Here is a 25628-nt window from a genome sequence, read left to right as displayed (position 1 = left end):
ATTAAAAAAAAACCCTGTTTACTAGAATTGAAGGATACTTTAGATTAATCCAAAAATACAGATTGATTTGCCTAATAGTAATATTAAATTTTTCCCATGATGCTAATTATTCCAGGGATATACCAGAGCAAGCTTGTCTTAATCTGAAACCTAAACTGTATTTCTTTTAAAACATGTCAACCAGAGTGTAATCAAGGAAAACAACTTTTTGTTTAAAAAAAACAAAGCAAAACAAAAAACAAAGGAGAATAAATTCAATTTTGTGAGTAAACAATTCTGTGGTGTATTTTACTTGTTTGTTTTATTTTATTTTTACACTTATTTTACCCCTCCTTGTACTTCCAAGCTTGAATTATGAGTACACTTCTCGAAATATTTTAAGCAAATGAAAAAATATTCATCACACTATTAAAACAAATACCCCAAAATATCTTCTATGATCACAGTTTTCATATCTGAACATTTAAATATAACTCTGTGTTTGACCAGTATGCTTGTTTTTTTTTCAATCATTTCTAATTTGACTTGTAAAACACAGAATTTTTCTATTTTTGAAAAATTGTCTAAAAAAATAAGAACAAGCCTTTCTCTTCAATGTTACACATAAAGGACCTTCTTTGTCACCTTCTCTCCTGGAATGGTAACAAGCCAACCCTACCTTCCCTCCTCTAAACAAGGCAATGATGGTTCATGCAGGAAATTCAAATCTGGCCGGAGGCAGCCCAGTGATTTTCCAGAAGGAGGCAAAGGGAGAAAGCTGAGAAGCTCCGGGTATCTGCAGTCCGCAGAGCTGGGAGAAGTCGGCCACCCAGTGGAGGATGGAGGCCATGACGGTTACTTGTAATAGTTTGGTGCAGGTCTTTTGGGGCATCAAGAACTCTTCTACAGAGTCCTGGGTCATAGCTTCCATTCGAGGCATGGTGTACTATCGGGAAAATGCCAACAACAAGCAGCCATATTTAAACCCAAGACACAAAATGTTCTATAAATGACAACTATGCAATAGTGCCCTATAAAAGAGCATAAAGTAGTGCCACATAAAGTACTGAGTGTTTAACAAATCCTGTCTCATTTCTACAGTGATTACCAATGTATTCTGTGTGTCTTTTCCTACTCAATAGCAAAAACAAGGTGGGAAGGATATTTATCCCCCATTACTATGATTAAAGTTGTACTTTTTCAGTATCTGCAGAGAATATTTTTCATCTGTTCAGATCCATGCAATAATGTACCTCAGTTTATGGCTCTCTTTCAAAAGTGACTGACATGTTCAAGCAAAGTTAAGGGAGTGGCAAAAATGGGCAGAAGACCTAAATAGACATTTCTCCAAAGAAGATATACAGATTGCCAACAAACACATGAAAGGATGCTCAACGTCACTAATCATTAGAGAAATGCAAATCAAAACTACAATGAGGTATCACCTCACACCAGTCAGAATGGCCATCATCAAAAAGTCTACAAACAATAAATGCTGGAGAGGGTGTGGAGAAAAGGGAACCCTCTTGCACTGTTGGTGGGAATGTAAATTGATACAGCCACTATGGAGAACTGTATGGAGGTTCCTTAAAAAACTAAAAATAGAGCTACCATACAACCCAGCAATCCCACTACTGGCCATATACCCTGAGAAAACCATAATTCAAAAACAGTCATGTACCACAATGTTCACTGCAGCCCTATTTACAATAGCCAGGACATGGAAGCAACCTAAGTGTCCATCGACAGATGAATGGATAAAGAAGATGTGGCACATATATACAATGAATATTACTCAGGCATAAAAATAAACGAAATTGAGTTATTTGTAGTGAGCTGGTTGGTCCTAGAGTCTGTCATACGGAGTGAAGTAAGTCAGAAAGAGAAAAACAAATACTGTATGCTAACACATATATATATGGAATCTAAAAAAAAAAAAAGAAGGTTCTGAAGAACCTAGGGGCAGGACAGGAATAAAGACGCAGACGTAGAGAATGGACTTGAGGACACGGGGAGTGGGAAGGGTAAACTGGGACGAAGTGAGAGAGTGGCATGGACATATATACACTACCAAATGTAAAACAGCTAGCTAGTGAGAAGCAGCCACATAGCACAGGGAGATCAGCTCGGTGCTTTGTGACCACCTAGAAGGGTGGGATAGGGAGGGTGGGAGAGAGACGCAAGAGGGAGGAGATATGGGATATATGTATATGTATATCTGATTCACTTTGTTATACAGCAGAAACTAACACACCATTGTAAAGCAATTATACTCCAATAAAGATGTAAAAAACAAAAAAAAAAGTTAAGGGATCTGGACCTAGAGCCCAGGCCAGGCCACCCACATATATTTGTGCTCTCTTCTTTTGTCACATTATTCCAGTTTGCTTTATGTTTTAAATGATTGTTTTTCAGGTACACATACAGGCATCTATTTGAAGGCATCAGTTCCACCCCTTCCCACCTCCAGTCCTGGTCCAGGTATCGGTAACTCCCCATACGTCTGTCAGCTGTTTCTCTGAATAAAATGCTTCTGCTATTTTCAGATCTGTGGGGGGCAGACTGCCTTAGTTTGGGTTCCCTCAGAAGTAGACCATGAGACAAGGATTCAAGGACAGGATGGGGAAGTAAGATGAGGTGGGGAAGGCAGCCAGGAAAGGGTACACCACCAAACCAGCTGCCACTGTGGGCACCTGGAGCCAGATCCCAGGGCAAAATGGAGCCAGTGGACAACGGAGCCCAGGATCACTGGTTTAGGGCTGCTCCTGTCAGCAAAGTGAGTTCTGGCAGGAAAAACCCTGGAGCAAAGAAATGCAGAAGCTGGCAACTGGACACAGAGCCGCTGTGTGCTGCCATGGTCAGGACCAGGTTGTCTGGGCAGGGCATTGGTTGCACCCACTACAGCCATTGTACCTAGATGAGCAAGTCCCTAGCATACACCCTACTTCCCCTTCCCATCCTCCCAATACCACCATTTTTTAATCCTTCTTTGGAAATCCTTGCAACTTTCAGTATATACTAACAGCTTTCTCTTTTGTTCCATCCACAATAGGCAGCATCTCATCCTCTAAGATGAAGACTTGCAGACATCACCCCACCACCCAGCCTCCCACCTCTCAACTTCTGATTATATTTTCTTTCTCAGTTGCATTGTTCTATAGCTATACTAAGTCCTGGGAGTTCAGTCTATAGTTTAATTTTAAAAGTGCATTTAGGCGTCCGTGCCCAAGCCTTGTGGGGTCTGCGGCCGCAGCGCGAGGTACCGGAGCTCAAGGGGGGGCGGTTTGGGGTCGGGCCAGCTGCCGGCCCGGGAGTCAGGACATGTTCGACGCCATCATAATGGCGGATGAGAGTTTTCACGGGGAAGGGTATCAGGAAGGCTATGAAGAAGGAAGTAGTTTGGGTATGATTGAAGGAAGACAGTATGGCATGTTACATGGAGCTAAAATCGGATCTGAGATCGGGTGCTACCAAGGTTTTGCTTTTGCTCGGAGATGTCTCCTGCACGGTTCTGCCACTGAGAAAGACAGCAAAAAGATGAAGGTCTTAGAATCGTTGATTGGAATGATTCAGAAATTCCCTTATGATGACCCTACTTATGATAAACTTCACGAAGACTTAGACAGAATTAGAGGGAAATTTAAGCACCTTTGTTCATTACTAAACGTTCATCCGACTTTAAAATTAGTGCAGAAGGTTCCAGACTTTCATGTTGAGGATGACAGATGCACAAAGACGAAAACATCAAGGAACATCAAGATGTTCGTATATTAAGTGTTGAAAAATGTGATTAAAGGCAAAACAATGATGGGGGATTCATTGTTTTGTAGGGAGGGTTCCAGCTTGGCCTGTGAACAGGCTTCCTTCCCCCGAGGTCTGCCGGATCGCCTCGGTGCCCCCCATGGGGCCCCTCCACACAAACCCATCCTTTGTTTGGCCCTGTCTGCTCTGCAGTGTGAACATGGCCCTGACAGAGCCCTCGCAGGGCTGCTCTTCTCTGGTCCAGGGTCCAGGCTGCCGGCTCACAGGTTCTCATCACCTGGCAGGCCTGGCTGGATCTAGACTCGGGTTGGCCCTGGATAGGATAAACCTCCCCTTTACCCCCTGGGCTTTGGTCACTGCTCAGAGGGACAGTTTTTTAAAAAATGAGAGCCACAGGGTTGACACGAAGCAGGTTAATGGGAAGGAGTGATGGGTTCTGTGACACTTATTGACCCTTGAGATGTGCCAGTGCTGTGACCTGCTTCTCATGTTTTATTTAGTCCCTTCAGGAACCCATGAGGTGGGCGTTATTCCCCTTATAGATGAGGAAACCAAGGCCCAAGAGACTGCCTGGTCCAAGGGCACTGGGCAGTAGAGCTGGTACTCCAGCCCTGTCTCCTGGTGCCTGCTCTGGAACGCACAGTCAAACCCACAGGCTTGGGGTCCCTGCTTGCAGGTCCCCGCTGTGCCCCGTGGAGTCCTGGGGCGTCATCCCCTGTGGCCATGGACGTGGGCATCTGGTTGAGAGGAGAGGCCAGCCCTGTCCCCAGGGAGCCGGGACGTGCTCTTCCTGTGTCCCCAGGTGGGTGGGGCTCTGCAGCATCAAAAATGGTCAAGAGGAGGAGACTTTAAGGCCACTTTTCTATGTGCAGAAACTTAGGGGCCTTACTGCAGCCTTCCTTTTAGTGTGAGTTCTTCTGTCTTCTGCTGGACTTAAAAGGCATCATCTGTACATACCGCACGGCCTCAGATGCGCCTTCGTCACAGACACCAGCAGCGCTTATCTCTGGCTAGTGGGATGGAGGGGCTTTTGTTGTCATTTTCCTGGGTGGATTTTTGTGCTTCCTAAACTATCTGTTTGGATAATGTATTATTTTTATAATTGGAGAGGAAAATAAACAGCATATTTTAAAGCAAAAAAAGTGCATTTATGTGACTACACAGTATTTTTCACTGCAGAGCTGGTGTTCACTATAATTACATTTCTTTTGTATTCAGTCTTTTCCATTTTTCCTGAAGTTTCTGTCTTTTAATGTTCTTGCACTTTTTGCCTTTGTTTCATAATGACATTTTTCCTTAACCTCTTCTACCCATCAGGGATCAGGTGTTCTGTTGAACCCCTTTTCTCTGTAGAGTTTCTTTCCAGTGCCCTCCATGGTGCTGCTCCAGTCTGGACTCTCTCTGCACCTATTGTCAGCATCAGACTTCCTGACACTGCTTTCCCTGGTTGGATCCACTGTTGCCTATATCCCATTCTCCTTTTTTTCTTGGTATATTTACTCCCTAGTTTTACTTGAATATATCCTAAGAAATAATGTGTGGGAAGTAAACTTCCTTTCACTTTGGAAATTTATTGTTCTCATCTTCAGCTTAGTAAACAGTTGCATTGATTTTGACTCTAGATTATCACTTTTCTACTTTCTAGGGATACAGCTGCAAAATCTGATGCATTTTGATTCTTATTCCTTTGCAGATGGTCTGTGTTTCCTCCTCCATTTTGGAAGCTTTTCAGATCTTTTCTCTTTACCCTTGGTGTTCTGAACTTTGCAATGGTGGGTCTAGATGTGTGTGCTGCCAGAGGTGCTTCCAAAGGCAGAGGCACGGGGAGAAATACCCTGGCTTCTCTCTTCCTCTGCCCTCCAGCCTCTTGCCAGTGCCCCCACTGGCCAGCTCCCCCTTGGAGCAGCAGACCTGAGAGCCTGGGAAACATTACCTGGAGGAGTCACACCTAAGAATACAGAGCAGGGCAGGGGAAGGGCAAGGGATAAATCTGAAGGCAGACAAGCCCAGGACCAGGGCAATTAAGATGACAAAATGTCATATAGAATACAATCTCACTTTGCTTTTTATGGTTTTAAAGGTTATAAAGGTAAAACATACTAGTTGTACAAATTCAAACAATATGTAGGTCTCCATTAAAAAGTGAAAGTCCTCATGCACAGCCCACCCATGATACTCCCTGCCCCAGAGAATAACACTGTGGGTTTCAGTAGAGATCCTATCTGTGCATTTACAAGCTTTATAGACACAGGCACATGTGATATGTACATAACACATTCTCACTGTTTCTTTTACATCCCCTTTGCTCAATTCTGTCAGGCTGATTAAGTTCTCATGTTTCCTTTCTCTTCTTTAAGTAGATTAGAAATTATACAGCTATTTTACAGTTTTGACTCAAATAGTTCAATGAAATATTCTATATAAAAATATATATGTATATATAAAATATGGTGTCTCCATTACTCAGCCTAAGATGTAACAGTATTGCTGAAGTATCCAGAAAGCCCCCGTAAATTATAACCCCCTCCCACCCAACAACAACCACTAATTTGAATGTTGCTTTTCTTAAAACTATATTTTAAACTATATGTTATTTTTAAATACTATACTGGTAACTAATTGTGGTGGGTTTTTTAAACTTATATGAAAGGTGACATATCATAAGTATTCTTATACAACTTTCAATTTTTACTCAATATTATGACTTTTTGTTAGATTCACGCATATTGCTATGAAACTACAAAATATTATCAAGAAAATTTTTTTTAATTCATAAATGGAGAGAGATACCTTCTCTTCTGACATCTTAAGAAAGATGTCATTTCTCCCCAAATTAATCTATAGATTCAATGTAATCCCAATCAAATTTCCAGCAGGCTTCACTGTAGACATTGACAAGCTGATTCCAAAATTCATATGGAAATGCAAAGGATCTAGAATAGCCAAAACAACTTTGAAAAAGAAGAACAAGTTTGGATAATTTACAGTACTTGATTTCAAGACTTATGAAGCCACGGTAATGAAGACAGTGTGGCATTAAAATACACAAATAGATCAACAGAACAGAATAGGGTCCAACAATTGACCCACATATATATGGACAACTGATTTTCAACTAAGGTACAAAGGTGGTTCAGTAGAGAAAGAATAGTCCTTCTAACAAATGGTACCAGAACAATTGAATATTCATATGCAAAAGCTAGAACTTCAATCCATACCTTGCACCATACACAAAAATTAATTCCAAACAGATGATAGACCTAAATTCAAGGCCTTTAAACTAAAAAATTTCTAGAAGAAAACACAGGAGAAAATGTTCTTAAAATTTTAAGAAAATTTTAAAAGCTAAGAAATTTTCCTTAGATATAATACTATGATTCAAAAAGAACAAATTGATAAATTGGACTACATCAAAATTAAAAACTGCTCTTCAAAGACATAGCTAAGAGAGCGGAGAGACAATCACCAGATTGGGATATACCTGAAAAAGGACTTTCATACACAATATAGAGAGAGAACTTTCACTACTCCAAATTAAGGCAAACAACCCCCCAGAATGGTCAAAATATCTGAAAAGACACTTAACCATGATGAAACTTATAATTTGATAAGCCTTGACATATGTATACACTCATAAACACAGTTTTTACCAAAACTGGTGGCAAAAAAAAGCACATATTTTGAGGGAAATGTACATTAAAACCACAATAAGATACCATAACTCCTATTAGAGTGGCTAAAATTGAGAAATATCCACAAAGGCAAGGATGTGGAACAAGTGCGACAATCATGCCACTCCTAGGTATTTACCCAAGAGAAATTAAAAACATATGCCCATATACAGCTTGTACATAAATGTTCATAGCGGCTTATCTGTAATAGCCAAAAACTGGAAACAATGCTAATGCTCATCAATAGGTCAGTGTCCATAAGCAAATAGTAGAATATCCCTATAATGGAACACTACTCAGCAATAAAAAGGAATGGACTATTGACACATAAAACAACACAAAGGAGCCAGTATGCAGAGTCAAAGAAGCCAGACATTTATATGAAATTCTATAAAATGCAAGCTAGTCTATAGTGATAACAAGTGATTTCCTGTGCAACAGGAAACTTTTAGGGGTGATGGTATGTTCATCATCTTGATTGTGTTTATGGGTAAATAGATATGTCAACACATCAAATTATACACTTTAAATATGAGTAGTTTATCGAATGTCAGTTATACGTCAAGAAGGCTATGTAAAAAATATGACTTTCACCATTGTAAAGCAATTATACTCCAATAAAGATGTAAAAAAAAATATGACTTTTGAAGACAACTTATGTCTAAGAAGATCTGCTTGAGAAGTTACAATGTCTCCTTACTAAAAATTAGTTTACTTTTGTTCTTCCAAACAAGTTTATTAAATTTGTAACTTCCTTCTTAATCTGTACTACTTTGTACATATTATATATGCAATTGGTATGAGGTACATACTTGTTGGCTCACTTTGGAAATCCTGGAGTTTCCATAAAAATACCTGGCTTTGCTCTAAGAAATATGCACTGCAATAGATGACTCCTCCCACAGCAGGGAAAAGCCTGGACAGTTCATTCTAACATTAAATTGGCAATTATGTACATGTGTCCACTTAATTTACCCAGCCAAAGCTGTCAGTATCCTCATGAGGGCCGCAATCAACAAGGATACAGAGACCATCCCCCACCCCAGTTAAAGTCACCATTCTATTGCCTGGCAAAAAATGATGCCCCTCAGAAGGAGCATATACGATTTGGATTACACTTTATGAGAGTCAAGAGTATAAACTTTGGACCCAACAGGCTGAAGTAAACTTGGTCTTAACTCACTTTGTAGATCATCTTAATTTGAATCATCTGAAACTGAACAAGCGTATCTGGCCCTAAGTGAAAAGCTAAGGCAAGATAGGCCATAGTGGGCTTCCCTGGTGGCACAGTGGTTGAGACTCCACCTGCCGATGCAGGGGACACGGGTTCGTGCCCTGGTCCGGGAAGATCCCACATGCCGCGGAGTGGCTGGGCCCGTGAGCCATGGCCGCTGAGCCTGCGCGTCCGGAGCCTGTGCTCCGCAACAGGAGAGGCCACAACAGTGAGAGGCCTGCGTACCGCAAAAAAAAAGATAGGCCATAGTGTTAAAATTTTAAAATTAAATCAATAACTAGGCACTAACAGTTTATACTTTGGGAATGGTGGTCTTTGGGCTGCTGTGGGTAAAGCTCCCATGACCAGCACCCTCGAAGCCTTGCTCTGTGGGCCAGGTGTCACTACTTTACTGGTCCTGTGCTATCACCACCACAGGTAAAAACCAGCCTTCCCATTTCACTTTGCATTGATTGGATGATGGAACAAATACAAGGATCTACTTAAAGAGTTTTGTAACTCCTCTGTTCCCAGTCAGTAAGACAAAAGGTAAATTATGGCAAGAAATCCTTGGAAAATACTGTTCCTTTGGGCTGAGGCTCCTAGCCATTTGCTATATGACTATCCAACCACCTGGGAAAGGAAGAGCTTGATTGTACGAGTGTTCCCAAAGGCTGTGCTGTTTGTTTTTAAAGAGAGAATTTATACAAGCTCAACAAGGGAAGGCATGAAGTGGGCTGCAAAACTCATCAGTCAATTCCCCCTCTCTCTCTCAGAAATTAGGCATGCTTGATACTTGGAAAGTCTGTATTAGTGACTAGAGAACCATATTTATGGCCCGTGGTGCCCCAAATGGGCAAATCTATAGTTGAATAACATCATGAGCAATTATCATGGTGATAAATAAGGCTGTCGGTCCATTTCTCACCTTGAGGGCATGTCCACAGCGCTGTACTGAACCTTCTTCTCCAGGTCCTTCTTCCTGCCCCTCCTGACCAAGGGGAACTCCACTGCTGGGAATTCTGAAAAGGGGAGGTAAATACCTCACCAGGAGTCACCATCTGCTTATAAGTTAATAGTACCATAAAAACATAGAAAGAACTTTGCTGAATAACATCATCTTGGCCAATGTATGGCTCTTGATGTTCTCAATCTTTGTGCTCATTGCCTTATAAGAAAAATAAGTGAATTATTAAGGCTTGGCAAAGAGAGGAGCATCTCTCTTAATCTGGTCAGAATTCTCTAAAACAATAGCCATATACTAGTTAAAGAAAACAAGCATATGAAATAGCAAAATTTTCAAACTATAGCAAAATTCTTCAGTTGTTTACTGACTTTTTCCTCTGATTGATATAGTTTTATTACCTTATGAAAGATTTTCTCGTTTTTCTCCAGAAGGGACATCTTTATAAAGAGTAAAGAGGGAAGGGAACAAAATCTGAGGAGGAACAAATCACAAACGGATGGACTTTAAAACTTCTCCTCGGGCTTCCCTGGTGGCGCAGTGGTTGAGAGTCCGCCTGCCGATGCAGGAGACACAGGTTCGTGCCCCGGTCCGGGAGGATCCCACATGCCGCGGAGCAGCTGGGCCCGTGAGCCATGGGCGCTGAGCCTGTGCGTCTGGAGCCTGTGCTCTGCAACGGGAGAGGCCACAACAGTGAGAGGCCCGTGTACCGGAAAAAAAAAAAAAAAAAAAAACTTCTCCTCACCTTTAGTTTGCCTGAAGTTTCTTCTACTGTAAAAGCCTCAAGCACCCGAGTCATTATTACCTGTAAGTCTACACTTGCACCTTATCACCCATGTCTTCTGAGGGCTTACACTCATATTCCCTAAATCATCCAAAAACAAAACAGATTTAGAAACAGTTCTAACTCTGAGGAATCTTATCATCCTTTTCCACATTACAATCAATTTTACCCTCTTCTTCCCATCTCCTTCCATCTCCTTGAAAAGTGTCAGCTCTCAATGATACTGTTGACTTTTCACTCAGGACACTACTTACCGAACCATCTGGTGGTGAGGCTACATTGCCACATATCAGTAACGTTCTGGGCATTTAGAGATTCTGTAGGCTGAACGATGTGTTGTTTCACGTGAGCAGAGAACACCACTCTGCAGCACAATAATGCTCATTCCTGAGACACAGAGTACAAGGGGAAGGAGGTGTTTTGAGAGCCTACAGCAAGATAACTGAGTGAAAGACTAATTTGTATTTATTCCCCTTATATGTTCCCTTTCATCTCATTTCAGACAAGAAGGCAGGGCTTTAATATCTCCTTCCCTCAGTGATTTTTAAAAGTGGAAAACAGAAGTCACTTTCAATCAGAGGCTCTTCTGTCTTTTGCAAGCATCTAAGCTACCTGCAGAGAGGATGCCAGGAGTCCCAGGGGATGAGCAGATGGGTGCCTTTAAGAGCAAAAAGAAAAAGGGACAAACCCAGGGCCTGGAAAGGAGACATAGGTTGGTGGGTCCCAAGGTAAGGAGAGATTCATATTCAACTCCTAACCCTTGCAGAATGGAAAGGCCAGATCCCAGGTACAGATGCCCCATGTCTTACCAACTACCCCCATGCCAAGCACAGCACAGCCATGGGGTCCAAGGTACCATACAGGCTGCAACAAAGGGCCCCTTAGCAGCAACTGGTAGACCATGACCAGTGTCCATAGGGGCCAAGATCCCAGGTCACTGGCACAACACTGAGTGGTATAGGAGCTTCCAGCTGGATTTAAGCTAATTTAAAGAAAATTCAGAAATGTCACATTTTTTGCACATCCCAGTTGGCACACTAAGATTCATGTGGAGACCTCCCCTGGGGGTTGAGTGATGAATATCTGCGGCTGACATTGATTACAGGTGCTGGAATTTAAGCTAATTCATCCTGAACCCATGGTCATGACTGTATTGTAGAAAGCTGTGTCAAAAGATGAGTGTAAACTCTTGGAGAACACACCTGATTAGCAAATACCAAGGATCTGCGATAAGGTTCGGTTTGAGAGTAATTCATAATGCTTTAAAATCCCTGGCCCTCTTTTTTTTTTTTGCGGTATGCGGGCCTCTCACTGTTGTGGCCTCTCCCGTTGCGGAGCACAGGCTCTGGACACGCAGGCCCAGCGGCCATGGCTCACGGGCCCAGCTGCTCCGCGGCATGTGGGATCTTCCCGGACCGGAGCACGAACCCGCGTCCCCTGCATCGGCAGGTGGACTCTCAACCACTGCGTCACCAGGGAAGCCCCCTGGCCCTCTTTTAAAAGTAACAAAATACAAATCACTTCTTCGGTTACTATTATCTTGACTTGGTGGAAGTAAATTCAAAGCAAGACAATATCAACTAACAAAAAATAAATAAAAGGATTGTTTTCAATATTGTACAATTTGTATAAATTATAAACAAACAAATAAATCCTGGGCAGTTACAAGGTGGTCAGAGAAGGAAGTGAGCACAATGACAGCTTTGTTGGTTTGCTAAGATTCAAGTTCTCTAATTCTTAGGAAAATATCTAGAAAGATTTTAAGGTCTCTAAGTTAATTCGTCTTTTTGAAAATTAAAATCCTCCCCAGAGAAGGAAAGGCAAAGAGTAGCCTATAGACATGCCACCTGGGGAAAGGGCCACTACGTTGGGACAGCAGTTTCAGGGAAAACCATTGTGTGTGTGATGGACACGACAGTTACAGAAACTGCAAGGTTTTCCAATGATGTTTCCAATAATGAGACTCCCACCCACAGAGGAGAGACATCTGAATCTTGGTTAGGAAACATTACCAAGGAACTGTGGCTATTGCAGTACCGGAAGTGCTCAGCAGACAGGCCTCCCTCCAGCCCTCTGTGGCTTCATCGCCTAATACCTTCCGTTTTGCTCACCCCACTCCAGGCACACTGACCGCCCCTATGTTCCCTCCACCCACGGCCTTTACCTGCATTCCCTCTGCCTGGAATGCCCTTCCCAGACATCAGTGTGGCCTATTCCTGTGCCCCTTTCAGCCCTTTATTCAGACAGCACCTTCTCAGCAAGGTCTTCTCTGCCTAAAATTGCCACCTCGGCCCCAGCATTGCTTTCTGCACTTATCACCATCTGACCTATTACATATTTTACTTCGTTTGTTGTCTGTCTCCACTAGATAATCTCCATTAGGAAAAGTATGGAGTCCTGTTCAGTGCTGTGTCCTCAGCCCCTAAAAGTATCTGACACACAGTAGGTGTTTAATAAATTCTCACTGAAAGAACCAATGAGCAAGTGAATGTTTACAGAATAAATGCCAAGTGGCCCAGGCTTGGGGCACTTCTGCTTTCACAACAAACAATGCTGCAGTGGCCATGCCCGAGCATCTGAGTATAGGCTTGTGGAGCCCAATTTGCAAACAAACAAAACAAGCAAAAAACAAAAACAAAAAAAACAGGAGGCTGTGAACAGGTGTCTTCAATTGCACTGTGGTCAGAGGGCTGCAGCAGGTCCAGGTCCAGGCCCAGGCAGCTTGGACCTCAGCACAGCTCTGTCCTACATGGAAGCAGGAGGGCAGATGGAATTTTGCAGGGCATGCTCTCCCGGAGAGCGATTTGATGAGCTCAGTCTGCTCTGTGTTTCTCCCAAGCAGGGAATATGGCAAAGGAGGAAAAGGAGGGTTATTGGTTGCTCCTCTTCACACATATCATTACTCGTTTGGTGCTCTTCTCAAAACAAAGAAATTCCATGAGAACAAAAGAGCTGGGAAAATTCTTATTTGGGCATAGGAAACCTATGCCATACTTTTATACATGTGACCTGATGTAAAGCTCAAAAAACAAAATAGTATAAAATGCAATGCCTGTTCACATGAAGCTTACCCTCTGGATGGGGATACAAGACAAATGTGTAAGAAACAAAATGGTGACATTTTTCTAATAAAGGGTCCTTGAGAGCCAAGGAGGGCAAATACATTTTTCCTGGAGGCCGGGTAGCATTCAAGTTGGAAAGCAGAATTTCTTTGCAGTCTTATGTTTTATTTTTTTAAATCAAATTTTATAATCTTTATAGTTGTAAAATCTACATTATAAAATTGTTTTAATTACCTACCAGTAAACTTACTTAGCTTTTGTTTCCCACAACTTCAAGACAAACTGGGGGCTTCCCTGGGGGCTTCCCTGGTGGCGCAGTGGTTGAGAGTCTGCCTGCCGATACAGGGGACACGGGTTCGTGCCCTGGTCCGGGAAGATCCCACATGCCGTGGAGCGGCTGGGCCCGTGAGCCATGGCCGCTGAGCCTGCGCGTCCAGAGCCTGTGCTCCACAACCGGAGAGGCAACAGCAGTGAGAGGTCCACGTACCGCAAAAAAAAAAAAAAAAAAAAGACAAACTGGTACTCCATGAAGATGTGCCAAGGAGCCCTGTGACTTCGGACTCTCTTTGGCACTATGAGCCCGGGGGTATCACCCTAAATGGTAAATGTGGAATTTGGACATCACGAAAAACATCATCTTATACCAAAATATATGACAGAGGTAATAACTGTTATGGCTGTTCAGAAAAGGCCAAAATATTTGGAAAGACTACAGTGAGTCTTATTCAGTAATATTACACAGACTATTCAAACTGCTGCCAAAGATATAAACTGCATGACAGCCATTTTTTGCCTTAGTTACACTATTTTTTTTAAATGAGGAAACAAGACATTTCAAAAACAAACATATATGTATTTTTAATATAAACAGAAAGTAAATACGCAGTAATGCCAGAAATAAACTATCTTCAACTCCAGGCTCTTTTCAAAAGATACAAGATACACAGATAAACCACATTCATTCCTTACAAATGTTAAAGAGCAAACAATTTAAATTCATAATGAACAATGAATATTTTTCAGTAGCTGAAATTTTACTCATTCCATAATTTTACAAGTGAAAAAAGAGCTAATCATGTACCTTAATATTGTCATTTATGTATTACTCAAAAGTACAAACACCCTGAAGATAGAGTCCCATTCTTATCATATGTATTATAAAAATACTGAGACATTTATCAGGTATAATTAATATAATAAAAACTATATGTTAGGATATGTTTCACAAACACAAGTCCAACATTTCTCTCTGGTTCAGAAAATATGAGAGGTAGGTTCAAATAAAGTAAATGCCTATTATGTCACTAGATTCCCATTAAAATGTTGGTAATTTATAACAAATTACTAGAAATAAAACTTGAGTTTAAGAACTAAATTGAATATGGGGATATGAGTATATGTATAGCTGATTCACTTTGTTATAAAACAGAAACAAACACACCATTGTAAAGCAATTATACTCCAATAAAGATGTTAAAAAAAAAAAGAACTAAATTGAAAAATGATAAGAATAACTTCAACTAATAAATATTTTTCTAAGTCCTAATCACACAAATCAGAAAAGATAGTTGATTACAAAAAATGGCTTCGGTAAAATAAAAACATGCTATCAATATTATAAATCAAATTTTCTATATCATAATGTGTTTCTAAGCTGGGGGCAAGAGAAAATATGAATGTACATGTTTGTAAATTGGGCCTTTCATTTATAGTACCAAATATATAAAATTAATATATACTACTATTAATATACACTATTCTCCTAGCTTTGTGGTGCCCAAATTGAGAATTGCAGGGTCAAATAAATTAAAAGTGAGGGGGAAATGAGAATGCCATTTACCCATGATCAACCTACTTCATGTAATTAAGAAATTTCAGATAACCAAGAATGGTCCCCAGAAGCCTTCCTGATTAAAATGGAAGTCTGATTCAAGTAGGAAACAAAGGACAAAGAGAAGAGAGATGCTCTTCAGAAACTGATACAAGTAAAAGGGTTTTGTTTCCTGGTGCTTTTCAAAGCAATGACAATAAACAGAATTTTTCAAGTAAGTTGACTTGTGTTGATAATTTAACAGTAATATACTGACAATCAGTGTGTCATCCTGGGAACCAAATAACAGTACAAGAAAAATGGAGAAGTGTTCACTGAAATAAATATTATTTTATCACTCTTCCTTACACAAAAATCATATAAGTGGACTAGGGTATTCACATGTCTTGAAGTTCTGTTGCTTATGTTCGTTCTTATTCAGCTTAAAAAAAGAATATAGACCTTATACCTATTTGGCTGCTGTAAGATTATGTTTTCATGCAATGATTCTCCATGAATGGTTCTACAAGGAAATTTTAAGAAGTTTATAAAGACATTCAAAATATATAAACAATTTAAGTTTCTAGGTTTTCCAATCATTTTGTTTTTAAGAAAAAGACATTTAAGTATAAAGGAATTGGCATAATCTTGAACCAACCAAAATAAAGATCAAAGATTTATAATTCACACAAAGCAAATTTAGTTCAAGCAAGTACATTTTTTCAGATTTAGGATTCCAGGCAGAGATTTGTAGAAAGGACTAATAAGAAAAAATATAATTTTATTGCCTTTTCAAAACTGTATGAGTTTATCAAAACAATGATTTTTAGCATTTCTGAATGTATAAAATTGAGTCCAAATGTTTGAAGTTACCATTGATATGCTCTTCCCTTTTGTGAAAAAAAAATACAGCTTCTTTTTGCCATGCACTTGTTGCAGTTCTAGGAGAAAAGGTCACTCTGGAGATGGCTGAAAGTTTCAATAATCATGCTAAAGCAAAAAATTCAGCATGTCACTTCTGAGTTACTCCTAAAGTTTGTCTCATATTTTCATAAACCACATAACTGATGCCTACAGCAGGGAGCACCTTCATAAAGTTTGGGGTGATGCCTCTGTAAAGTCCTGGTATTCCTTCTTTAGAAATGATTCGTCGAAAGAGCCCAACCATGTTCAGCTGTGGGGCTCCTTCTACCATGGCTAGAAAATTAAAAAAGAAACCAGGCTAATTTAATATTCATGTATGTTTTATTATGACTATGCAATTACGATTCAGAATGATTTTCTAGAACGAACAGAATAAAAGGATAAAATTTATTCCAAGGGGCCCAAGAAAGTGCCCCTTTATATAATTCTCCCTCTATGGCACCTAACAGTGAATGCCCTGATTATAACAAATATGAGTGGTTACTCTGTGTTAGATATTGAGTTAATTACTTTATATACCAATCCTCTAAGGTAAGTGTTATTATACCCATTTAATAAGTAAGGAATCGGAGGTTTAGAAAGATAGAGAAACTTGTCCCAACACACTTAGCTAGCCAAGTGGGAGAGCTAAAAGCTGATGGTCTTTCTCCTCTGTAAATGGAATGAAAACTGTACAGCATTGAAAGAATCAGTAGCAACATATGTAAAGCAGTTGGCATCTGTCAAATTGTCAGTAAATGGTGGCTGGAGTTGTTTGTTATTATGGGACCTACAACTTCTGAACTGTGATTCCTCCCCACTGTGACACTGTCTCCTCGACTTTGATAACACAGCGCCCTCCTGGCTCTCCTGCCGTCTGATTGAGTATTCTCTTTTCTTATGATTTGCTGGCTTTTATTGCTATGCTAAAGTAGTATTCATTCTGTGCCTTTCTTTCACTTTCTGCTTTATCCCTGGCCAATCTCACCCACTACCATTTCTTTAAACAGTACTCCCTGAGCATCGAGACGCCTCTATCCCCATCTCTCTTCCAAGTACCAACCTCCTTCCCCCAACCAAGCAGTCAATCATTAATTAGCCAGTACTTCCAATGTAGATGATCTGTAAATACAAATGTAAAGAGTGAAAAAAAAAAAGTAAAGAGTGGACTGCATGGCAAATGCAAGTTTTACTTTTTGGAACTTTCTGGAGTTTGGGAGTCTTTTTCCTGAATATTTTCGATCGACAGTTGGTTGAATCCATGGATGCAGAGCCCACGAATATGAAGGGCCAACTGTACTCTTAAAACATGCACTCTCAACGGGAGCATGAAAATCTTACTCTGTGCATAAACCACAGATATACATACAATATATGCACAGAGTATCCGTGGTATTAAAATTTCATGAAGAGGAACTGATTTGGAAAAGAATTTCTAAAAAGCTTCCTTAAGGAGGCAATAATGCAAAAAAGGTTGAGAAATACTATCTTAAAACCACACTCTGCTGTCTCAGTGGAACCTGAAGTTCCAAAAGCATGCTACTGATGCAGTACTTTATCAGTGTCATCCTTTTAGCCAAAACTCACCTTGAGCCTGCATGCGTGTTCTCACCAAAGCCAAGGGGTAGCTGGCCAGCTGACCACAGGTGCTGGATAAGGCACCACATCCCAGCAGCACCATGACTCCAGGGTTTACAGAGTCTTTGGCAAAATTATCTAGCCAATGGGACTTCAAGAGCTGCCAGAGAAACAGAAAAGAAGAAAAATAATAAACAACTAACTTTACAAATGCTTTCACTCAACGTGAACGTTCTCACAGCTACTCTCATCCTTATGAGACAGGACACATTTCTGCAAGATTGGGCGGCACAGCCACTGTAGGAAGCAGCAGCTCTGTAGAGAGGTGGGGAAGCCACAGGGGATTCAAAACATGAGAGGTGTGACTGGGTGCTCATCTTCTTCTAACTAAATGTGAAGATCAACAGCACACCAGACTAGGATCTAAACATTTCCTACGGTGCTTATCAATAAAAATAATATAATACTACAAACTGCATCTCATTTTGTACTTTACACATATGTTATTTCATTCAGTCCCTCTACAAAAGCTCTGAGGTGGAGCTATTCTTCTGATTTTAGAAATGAGGAAAACTAGTCTCAGTGGGGTTTTCTAAACAAGGGTGCTGAATCAAGTAAATGGATCCTCAGGCCATGCTTCTTCCCTATTATCCTAGGTCTTTGTAGTTCCATTAGAAGGCAATTAATTGAGAGAAATGTATAATGTACTTTTTAAATAAAAAATATCTGAAGTATTAAAATATATGCTAATATGTGTGGGAAATTATATACTAGTTTAAATATTTTAAGATAAAATTTAACTGCATACTTGGACCTTACAATTATATAACGAGAATATCTCTATAAATTTGAAAACAAAGATTATATTTAAGTGTCTTATTTAAGGTCCATTTAGTACTGTAATATGACAAGAAATAAAGTCAATAAGGCTAAAGACAACCATGTCTGAACTACAAAAGTAAGAAAAGAGAAGTGATTCACTAGAAACTAAGCAACTATTTACACTATTAACACCAGAATGGGGGGGGGGTAGGAAAATGCACTTTTAAAACAATTAATTTAAAATCCTATAAAATATACATGATCTTGTAAGTCCTCTCTGTGTGTCCCATAATCATTTTCTTCTACAGCCTAGGATCCATTATTATTCCTTGCCTCTCAGATCTCACTATATTTTTTTTTACTTATTTATTTTATTTATTTTTGTCTCCCCCTCTTTATTGGCTTTGTACCCCTCAATTTATAGATATTCTCAAAATTCTATCACCTTATGAAGGTTCTCTGGTAACATCAAGGTCATAACAGTGGGGTCCTGATCCAATAGGATTAATGTCTTTATAAGAAGAAATACCAGAGAATTCATTCACTCAACTCTCTCTCCCTCTCCCTCTGGGAACATAGCAAGAAGGCAGCTGTCTGCAAGCCAGTAAGAGAGCCACACCACAAACCAAATCAGCCAGAACCCTGATCTTGGACTTCTAGCCTCCAGAACTGTGAAAAAGTAAATTTCTTTTGTTTAACCCTCCCAGTCTCTGGTATTTTGTTATGGTAGCCCAAACATACTAATACACTACACAAAGCAAACTGCATGTTCACTGTAATCCCTATTCAAATTTCAATGACATTGTTTGAAGAAATAGAAAAAAAATTCAAATAGAATCTTAAGGGACCCCACCTAACCAAAATAACCTTGAAAAAGAACAAAGTTAGAGACCTCACACTTCCTGATTTCAATGTATATTACAAAGCAACAGCAATCAAGATAATGTGGTGCTAGCATAAAGACAGATACATAGAATAATGGAACAAAATAGAGAGCTCAGAAATAAATTCTTGAATACATGGGCGCATGATCTTCAGCACAGGTGCCAAGACCCCACACTGGGCAAAGGACAGTCTGTTCAACAAATGGTGCTGTGGGGGACTTCCCTGGCAGTCCAGTGGTTAAGACTCCGTGCTTCCACTGCAGGGGGCACGGGTTCGATCCCTGGTCGGGGAACTAAGATCCCACATGCTGTGCAGTGGGGCCAAAAATTTAAAAAAAAAAAAATGGTGCTGGGAAAACTGGATACCCACACGCAAAAGAATAAAGTTGGATCCTTATCTTACAACATATACAAAGAACTAACTCAAAATAAATCCAGGGCCGAAACATAAGACCTAATACTATAAAATTCCTAGGAGAAAACACAGGATAAAAGATTTAGGACCTTGGCTTTGGCAACAATTTCTTGGATATGATACTAAAAGCAGAGGCAAAAAAGCAAAAATAGACAAATGGATTTCATCACCTTAAAAACTTCTGTGAAGCAAAGAAAACAACCAACAGAGTGAAAAGGTAACCTATGGAATAGGAGAATATATTTGTAAACCATATATCTGATAAGGATTTAATATCCAAAATATATAAATAACTCCTACAATTAAACAACAATAAAAAATAACCTAATTAAAAAATGGGCAAAGGACTTGAATAGATATTTCTCCAAAGAAGATAAATAAATGGACAAGCATATGAAAAGATGCTCAACATCACTTATCATCAGAGAAATGCAAGTCAAAAGCACAATGAGATATTGTCTCACACCTGTTAGGATGGGCACTATCAAAAAACAAAAACCAGAAACGAACAAATATTAACAAGGATGCAGAAAAACGCAGTTAGTAGGAATGAAAAATGGTGCAGCTTCTATAGAAAATAGTTTGTTCCTCAAAAAGCTCAACACAGAATTACCATATGACCCAGCAATTTTGTATACTGATAGGTATACACCCAAAGGAACAGAAAGCAGAGACTTGAAGAGAGATCAATACTTGTATCCCTTTTTCCCAAGAGGGGAAAGTATCCTTGAAATTAATTCAACCCCTCAACAACTGATGGCATTCCAAGCTCCTCAACCCTATCAGCAGTTTTTGCCCTTAAGACAAGCTTGGAAGGTAACATAAACTTAAAACTCAAAAAAGTCCCTGAGAGACTTGGCAAAATCCACAACCCACGTTGGGCAGGTTCATTTGGCTCCCTCAATTAAAATTCAAATTGACCGCGGTCAGCCTCTTCCTAACATTAAACAATATTCTTTAAATCTTGAGACCTTAGCAGGAATTAAACCAATCATAGAGGAATACAAAACACAACACCTCATAGTCCCCTACACTAGTCTCTGTAATACACCCATTCTCCTCATTAAGAAACCCCAGAGGAGGATGGAGATTTGTCCAAGATTTGAGGGCTATTAATAACATTGTCATCAATCATCATCCAGTTGCCCTTAACCCTCATACTCTTTTAATGGCAATACCTACAGAGAATAAATTTTTCACTATAACTGACCTCTGTAGCATCTTTTTCAGCATCTCTGTGGATTGTGAAAGTCAAATTTTATTTGCTTTCATGTGGGAGGGACAATACACCTGGACTGTCATGCCGCAAGTCTAGACTAAAAGCCCTTCCTACTTTTTACAGATCCTAAAAGCAGATTTAGCAGGTGTCATTTTTCTGTAAGTATTCATCCTTTTTTAATAGGTTGATGACCTTCTTTGTTCCTCTTCCAATGGGGCAAGTGAGCAAGATAGCATCCATCTCCCCAAGCTGTTAGCAACTAAAGGTCATAAAGGTCTCTAAAGAGAAGTTACAACTTGTTCAAACACAGGTCAAATACCTAGGACCCTTGATCTCGGATTAAGGACTCCTTTAAGACCCTAATAGGATTCAAAGTGTCTTAAATTTCCCTTAGCCACAGACCAAAAGACAACTTTAAAGATATTTTGGGCTGACTGGATACTACAGAAACTGGATACTTAATTTTTTAGTTGCCCAGCCTCTCAAAGCTTAAAGATCAGATCCTTTAGAGTGGGAAGAAAACGTCTTTAGGGCTCCAGAACCTGAAAAGTGGAATTTGCAGTCCCCTGCTTTAGGACATACTAATTATTAGCTTTCCCTTTTCCACTTCATGTACGAAAGAAGAGAAATGGCTTAGGAGCGCTTACTCAAAGGCACAGAGGTCAACACCAACCCCTTGGATATCACACTCAACAATCAGACCTGTAGCCAGAGGCCTTCCTCCAGCATGAGAGCTATTTCAGCAGCAACAGCCCTTAAAGCATCAACTGAGGAAATAGTTATGGGCTCTCCACTCACCATCTATGTTCCCCCATGCGGTAGGAGGCTTGCACAATTCTCATCACTCTCAACACCCTCCTGCAAGCTGTCTTACCCCACATGAAATATCATTACTAACTTCTCACATAACCCTTTCCCGCAACAACAACTTCAACCCTGCAACCCTTCTCCCTTTACTTAGTGACAAAACTCCTCGTGACTGTCTGACCCTGACTGATCAGTTATTAACCCTTAGAGCTCACTTACAAGAAACCCCTGTTGCTAACATTGAGATTTCATGGCTTACTGATGGTTCTTGTTTGAAAAATGGCAAAGGAAAATATTGTACTGGGTATGCAATCATCTGCTCCTTTGAAGTAACTGAGGCAGCTCCACTGCTGACTGCTACTTCAGCCCAGCAGGCAGAACTCCATGGTTTAACTAGAGATTGCACCCTAGCAGAAGGTAAAACTGTGAATACCTATACAGATTGTCGCTTTGCCTTTAGGGTAGTTGATGACTTTGGCATGCTTTAGAAACCAAGAGGATTCTTAACCTCAGGGGGAAGCCAGATTAAGAATGAAAATTGGGTCAATAAGTTGTTGGAATCGATCCAATTTCCATCTGTCCTAGCCATCATTAGGGTACCTGGGCATCCAAAATTAAATTCAGATGAAACCAAAAGAAATAACTTGGCTAATCAGGCCACAAGGACAACTGCCTTACAAGCCACCAAATCTCCTAGGAGTCATTTCCTGTGCCTCCCTGTTGCCCAATGGTCTAACCCTATGACACTGACTCCTTGAAATAACCACTGGAAATTAAAAATTCCCCCCAACATGGGACATGACTTTCTGGGACAGGTCCATCCCAGCAATGTGAGACAAAGCAAATCTGTAAGTTGATTGGCAATGCTTTTAGAGAATGATCTTGATCAAAAGGGGGATATGTGACATAAGATGGAGTCACTTATATCAAGGGGTTTTAAAATGAAGCTGGAAGGCCACTCAAGAGGTGGACCTTATGCCTGTCTCACCAGGTGGAACCATAAACATATGAACTGGGCCACACCACAGATAGTCCAAGGACTCTGCAAGAACACCTGCAACTTGTCACAGTAACGAACTCTTACCTCCCTCTAATGATAGCCTTAGCAATCAATCATGTTTAGCCAACTAGGTTCTGCCTTCAGCTCCAACTAAAATTCTTTGTAATGCAAACCTCCCTTCTTTGCCATTAAAAACCCCTGACTTGGGCTTCCCTGGTGGCGCAGTGGTTGAGAGTCCGCCTGCCGATGCAGGGGACACGGGTTCGTGCCCAGGTCTGGGAGGATCCCTACTATGCCGCAGAGCGGCTGGGCCCACGAGCCAGGGCCACTGAGCCTACGCGTCCGGAGCCTGTGCTCCACAACGGGAGAGGCCACAGCAGTGAGAGGCCCGCATACCGCAAAAAACAAACAAAAAACCCTGACTTTTACTCCCTAGCAGACACTGTTCAGATTGATACCCAAATCTGTGTGTACCGAATTGCAATTCTTTGATCCCAAATAAATGCGTTGTGTTTGATTATTGCCTCCTAGGTTTCTTCAGGTTGACAAGTACAAGGAATGAATCTGTACTACCCACATCAGTGTCTTGGTTTTATCAATGTTAAATTTTAACAAACCAAAGAAAATGTGCCATTTTTGCTTATTTCTCTCTCCTCAAAAAAATCCCTAGTATCATCTGCTAAGCTGAACAACTGTATCTGTAATAACCTTTTTTTTTAAATTGAACTATACAGTTAATTTATAATGTTTTATTAGCTTCAAGTATACAGCAAAGTGATTCAGTTATACATTCTTGTTTTCAAATTCTTTTCCATTATAGGTTATTAAAAGACATTGAATATAGTTCCCTGTGCTATACAGTAGGTCCTTGTTGTTAACTATTTTATACATAGTGGTATGTATATATTAACCCCAAACTCCTAATTTATCCCTCCCACTCCCACTATCCCCTCTGGCAACTATAAGTTTGTTTTCTGTGTCTGTGAGTCTATTTCTGTTTTGTAAATAAGTTCATTTATATCATTTTTTTAGGTTCCACATATAAGTGATATCATATATTTATCTTTCTGTCTTTCACATAATATGATAATCTCTAGTTCTATCCATGTTGCTGCAAATAGCATTATTTCATTCTTTTTTATGTCTGAGTAATATTCCATTGTGTATAAATACATCTTCTTTATCCATTCATCTGCTGATGGCCACTTAGGTTAACTTCCATGTCTTAGCTATTGCAAACAGTGCTGCTATGAACACTGGGGTGCATGTATCTTTTCAAATTAGAGTTTGCTCCAGATATACACCCAGGAGTGGGATTTCTGGATCATATGGCAGTTCTATTTTAATTTGGCAAGGAACCTCACTACTGTTCTCCATAGTAGCTGTGCCAATTTACATTCCCACCAACAGTGCAGAAGGGTTCCCTTTTCTCCACACCATTATTATTCCTTTTCTCCACAGCAATTATTATTTGTAGACTTTTTAATGATGGCCATTCTGACTGGTGTGAGGTGATACCTCATTATACTTTTGATGTGCATTTCTCTAGTAGTTAGCGATATCGAGCATCTTTTCATGTGCCTGTTGGCCATCTGTACGTCTTCTTTGGAGAAATGTCTATTTAGGACTTCTACCCATTTTTTGATTGGGTTGTTCTTTTGATATTAAGCTATTTGTGTATTTTGGAAATTAATCCCTTGTTGGTAGCATGGTTTGCAAATATTTTATCCCAGTCTGTAGGTTGTCTTTTTGTTTTGTTTATGGTTTCCTTTGTTGTGCAAAAGATTTTAAGTTTAATTAGGTCCCACTTGTTTATTTTTGTTTTTATTTCCATTACTCTCGGAAACAGGTCCAAAAAAATATTGCTGTGATTTATGTGAAAGAGTGTTCTGCCTATGTTTTCCTCTAGGAGTTTTATAGCATCCAGTTATACATTTAGGTCTTTAATCTATTTTGATTTTATTTGTGTATATGGTGCTAGAGAAGTGAACAACTATATATGAATGTGAAAGTATTCTCTTCATTAATAAAAATAATTAACAGTGAAATCTAATACAAAAGTGACCACAGGCATATGGGGTGTCATATTCAAGGAATTTGAAAAGAAAGATAAAAGAACACATCTTTGAATCTACTTTTGGTTACAAACTGTTTCCTGGTACATATGTACCTCTCTATATAAAGTCAAATTCTAACAATGAGAACTATTTAACTACATTTTCAGATTCAAAAGATTGCTACAAACTCACCTCATACACAGCAAGATCTATACCTGCATAAGGTATGATGCCTAATAAATTGGGAACATAACCTTTGTAAAAAGCTCCCATGCCTTCATGTTTCAAAATCTTCTTGGCACAATCAAACATCCCAGAGTATTGTCCAGTTTTGCCTACAGCCAGCCTGGTTTTCAGAACCTGGTTATGAAAGAATATAATGAATATTATTATTCACATCAACGCTATCATCACAGAATTCAAAAGAAGTAACTTTGCAAAGAACAAATATCTAGCATATATTGTCACTCAAATGACTGTCCAGTTTGTTGATGTGTTCTCTCTCACATATTATCTCTCTTAAGGGTCTAAGACCAGAGTCAACAAGATCCCTTTTGCTGTAAAGATGATCTGAATTAGGGCAGTGGGAGAGGAAATAGAGAGAAGATAATCTATTGACATCTTAACAAAATTGTGATGTATTAGATATGGAGGGTGGGGGAAATGGTAGTGTAAAGGATGATCCCAGTGTTTCTAGC

At 39.9% G+C, this 25628-nt stretch overlaps 1 protein-coding gene and 1 pseudogene across 2 annotated transcripts in view; one reads left to right on the top strand and one right to left on the bottom strand.

Moving 5' to 3' along the window:
- The first annotated feature begins 637 nt into the window (after positions 1 to 637).
- LOC308630204 (protein LTO1 homolog) lies at positions 638 to 3695 on the top strand (annotated as a pseudogene). The gene is made up of 3 exons: positions 638 to 840; positions 2395 to 2466; positions 3186 to 3695. The product of its transcript is annotated as a protein LTO1 homolog (transcript).
- Positions 3696 to 14267: 10572 nt separating this feature from the next.
- The window catches only part of SLC25A24 (solute carrier family 25 member 24), a 46494-nt gene continuing 35133 nt past the window's right edge, over positions 14268 to 25628 (bottom strand). Inside the window, exons 8-10 of the mRNA XM_081224710.1 lie at positions 25123 to 25290; positions 17736 to 17886; positions 14268 to 16442 (exon numbers count right to left, since the gene is read on the bottom strand). Of these exons, the coding sequence (XP_081080836.1) occupies positions 16258 to 16442; positions 17736 to 17886; positions 25123 to 25290 (504 nt within the window). The 3' untranslated portion in view covers positions 14268 to 16257. The remainder of the gene's footprint in view (positions 16443 to 17735; positions 17887 to 25122; positions 25291 to 25628) is intronic.

This window comes from Mesoplodon bidens, assembly GCF_964165515.1.
Source record: "Mesoplodon bidens genome assembly, chromosome: 2".
NCBI lineage: Eukaryota > Metazoa > Chordata > Mammalia > Artiodactyla > Ziphiidae > Mesoplodon > Mesoplodon bidens.
This window is presented reverse-complemented; position numbering and strand designations above follow the sequence as displayed.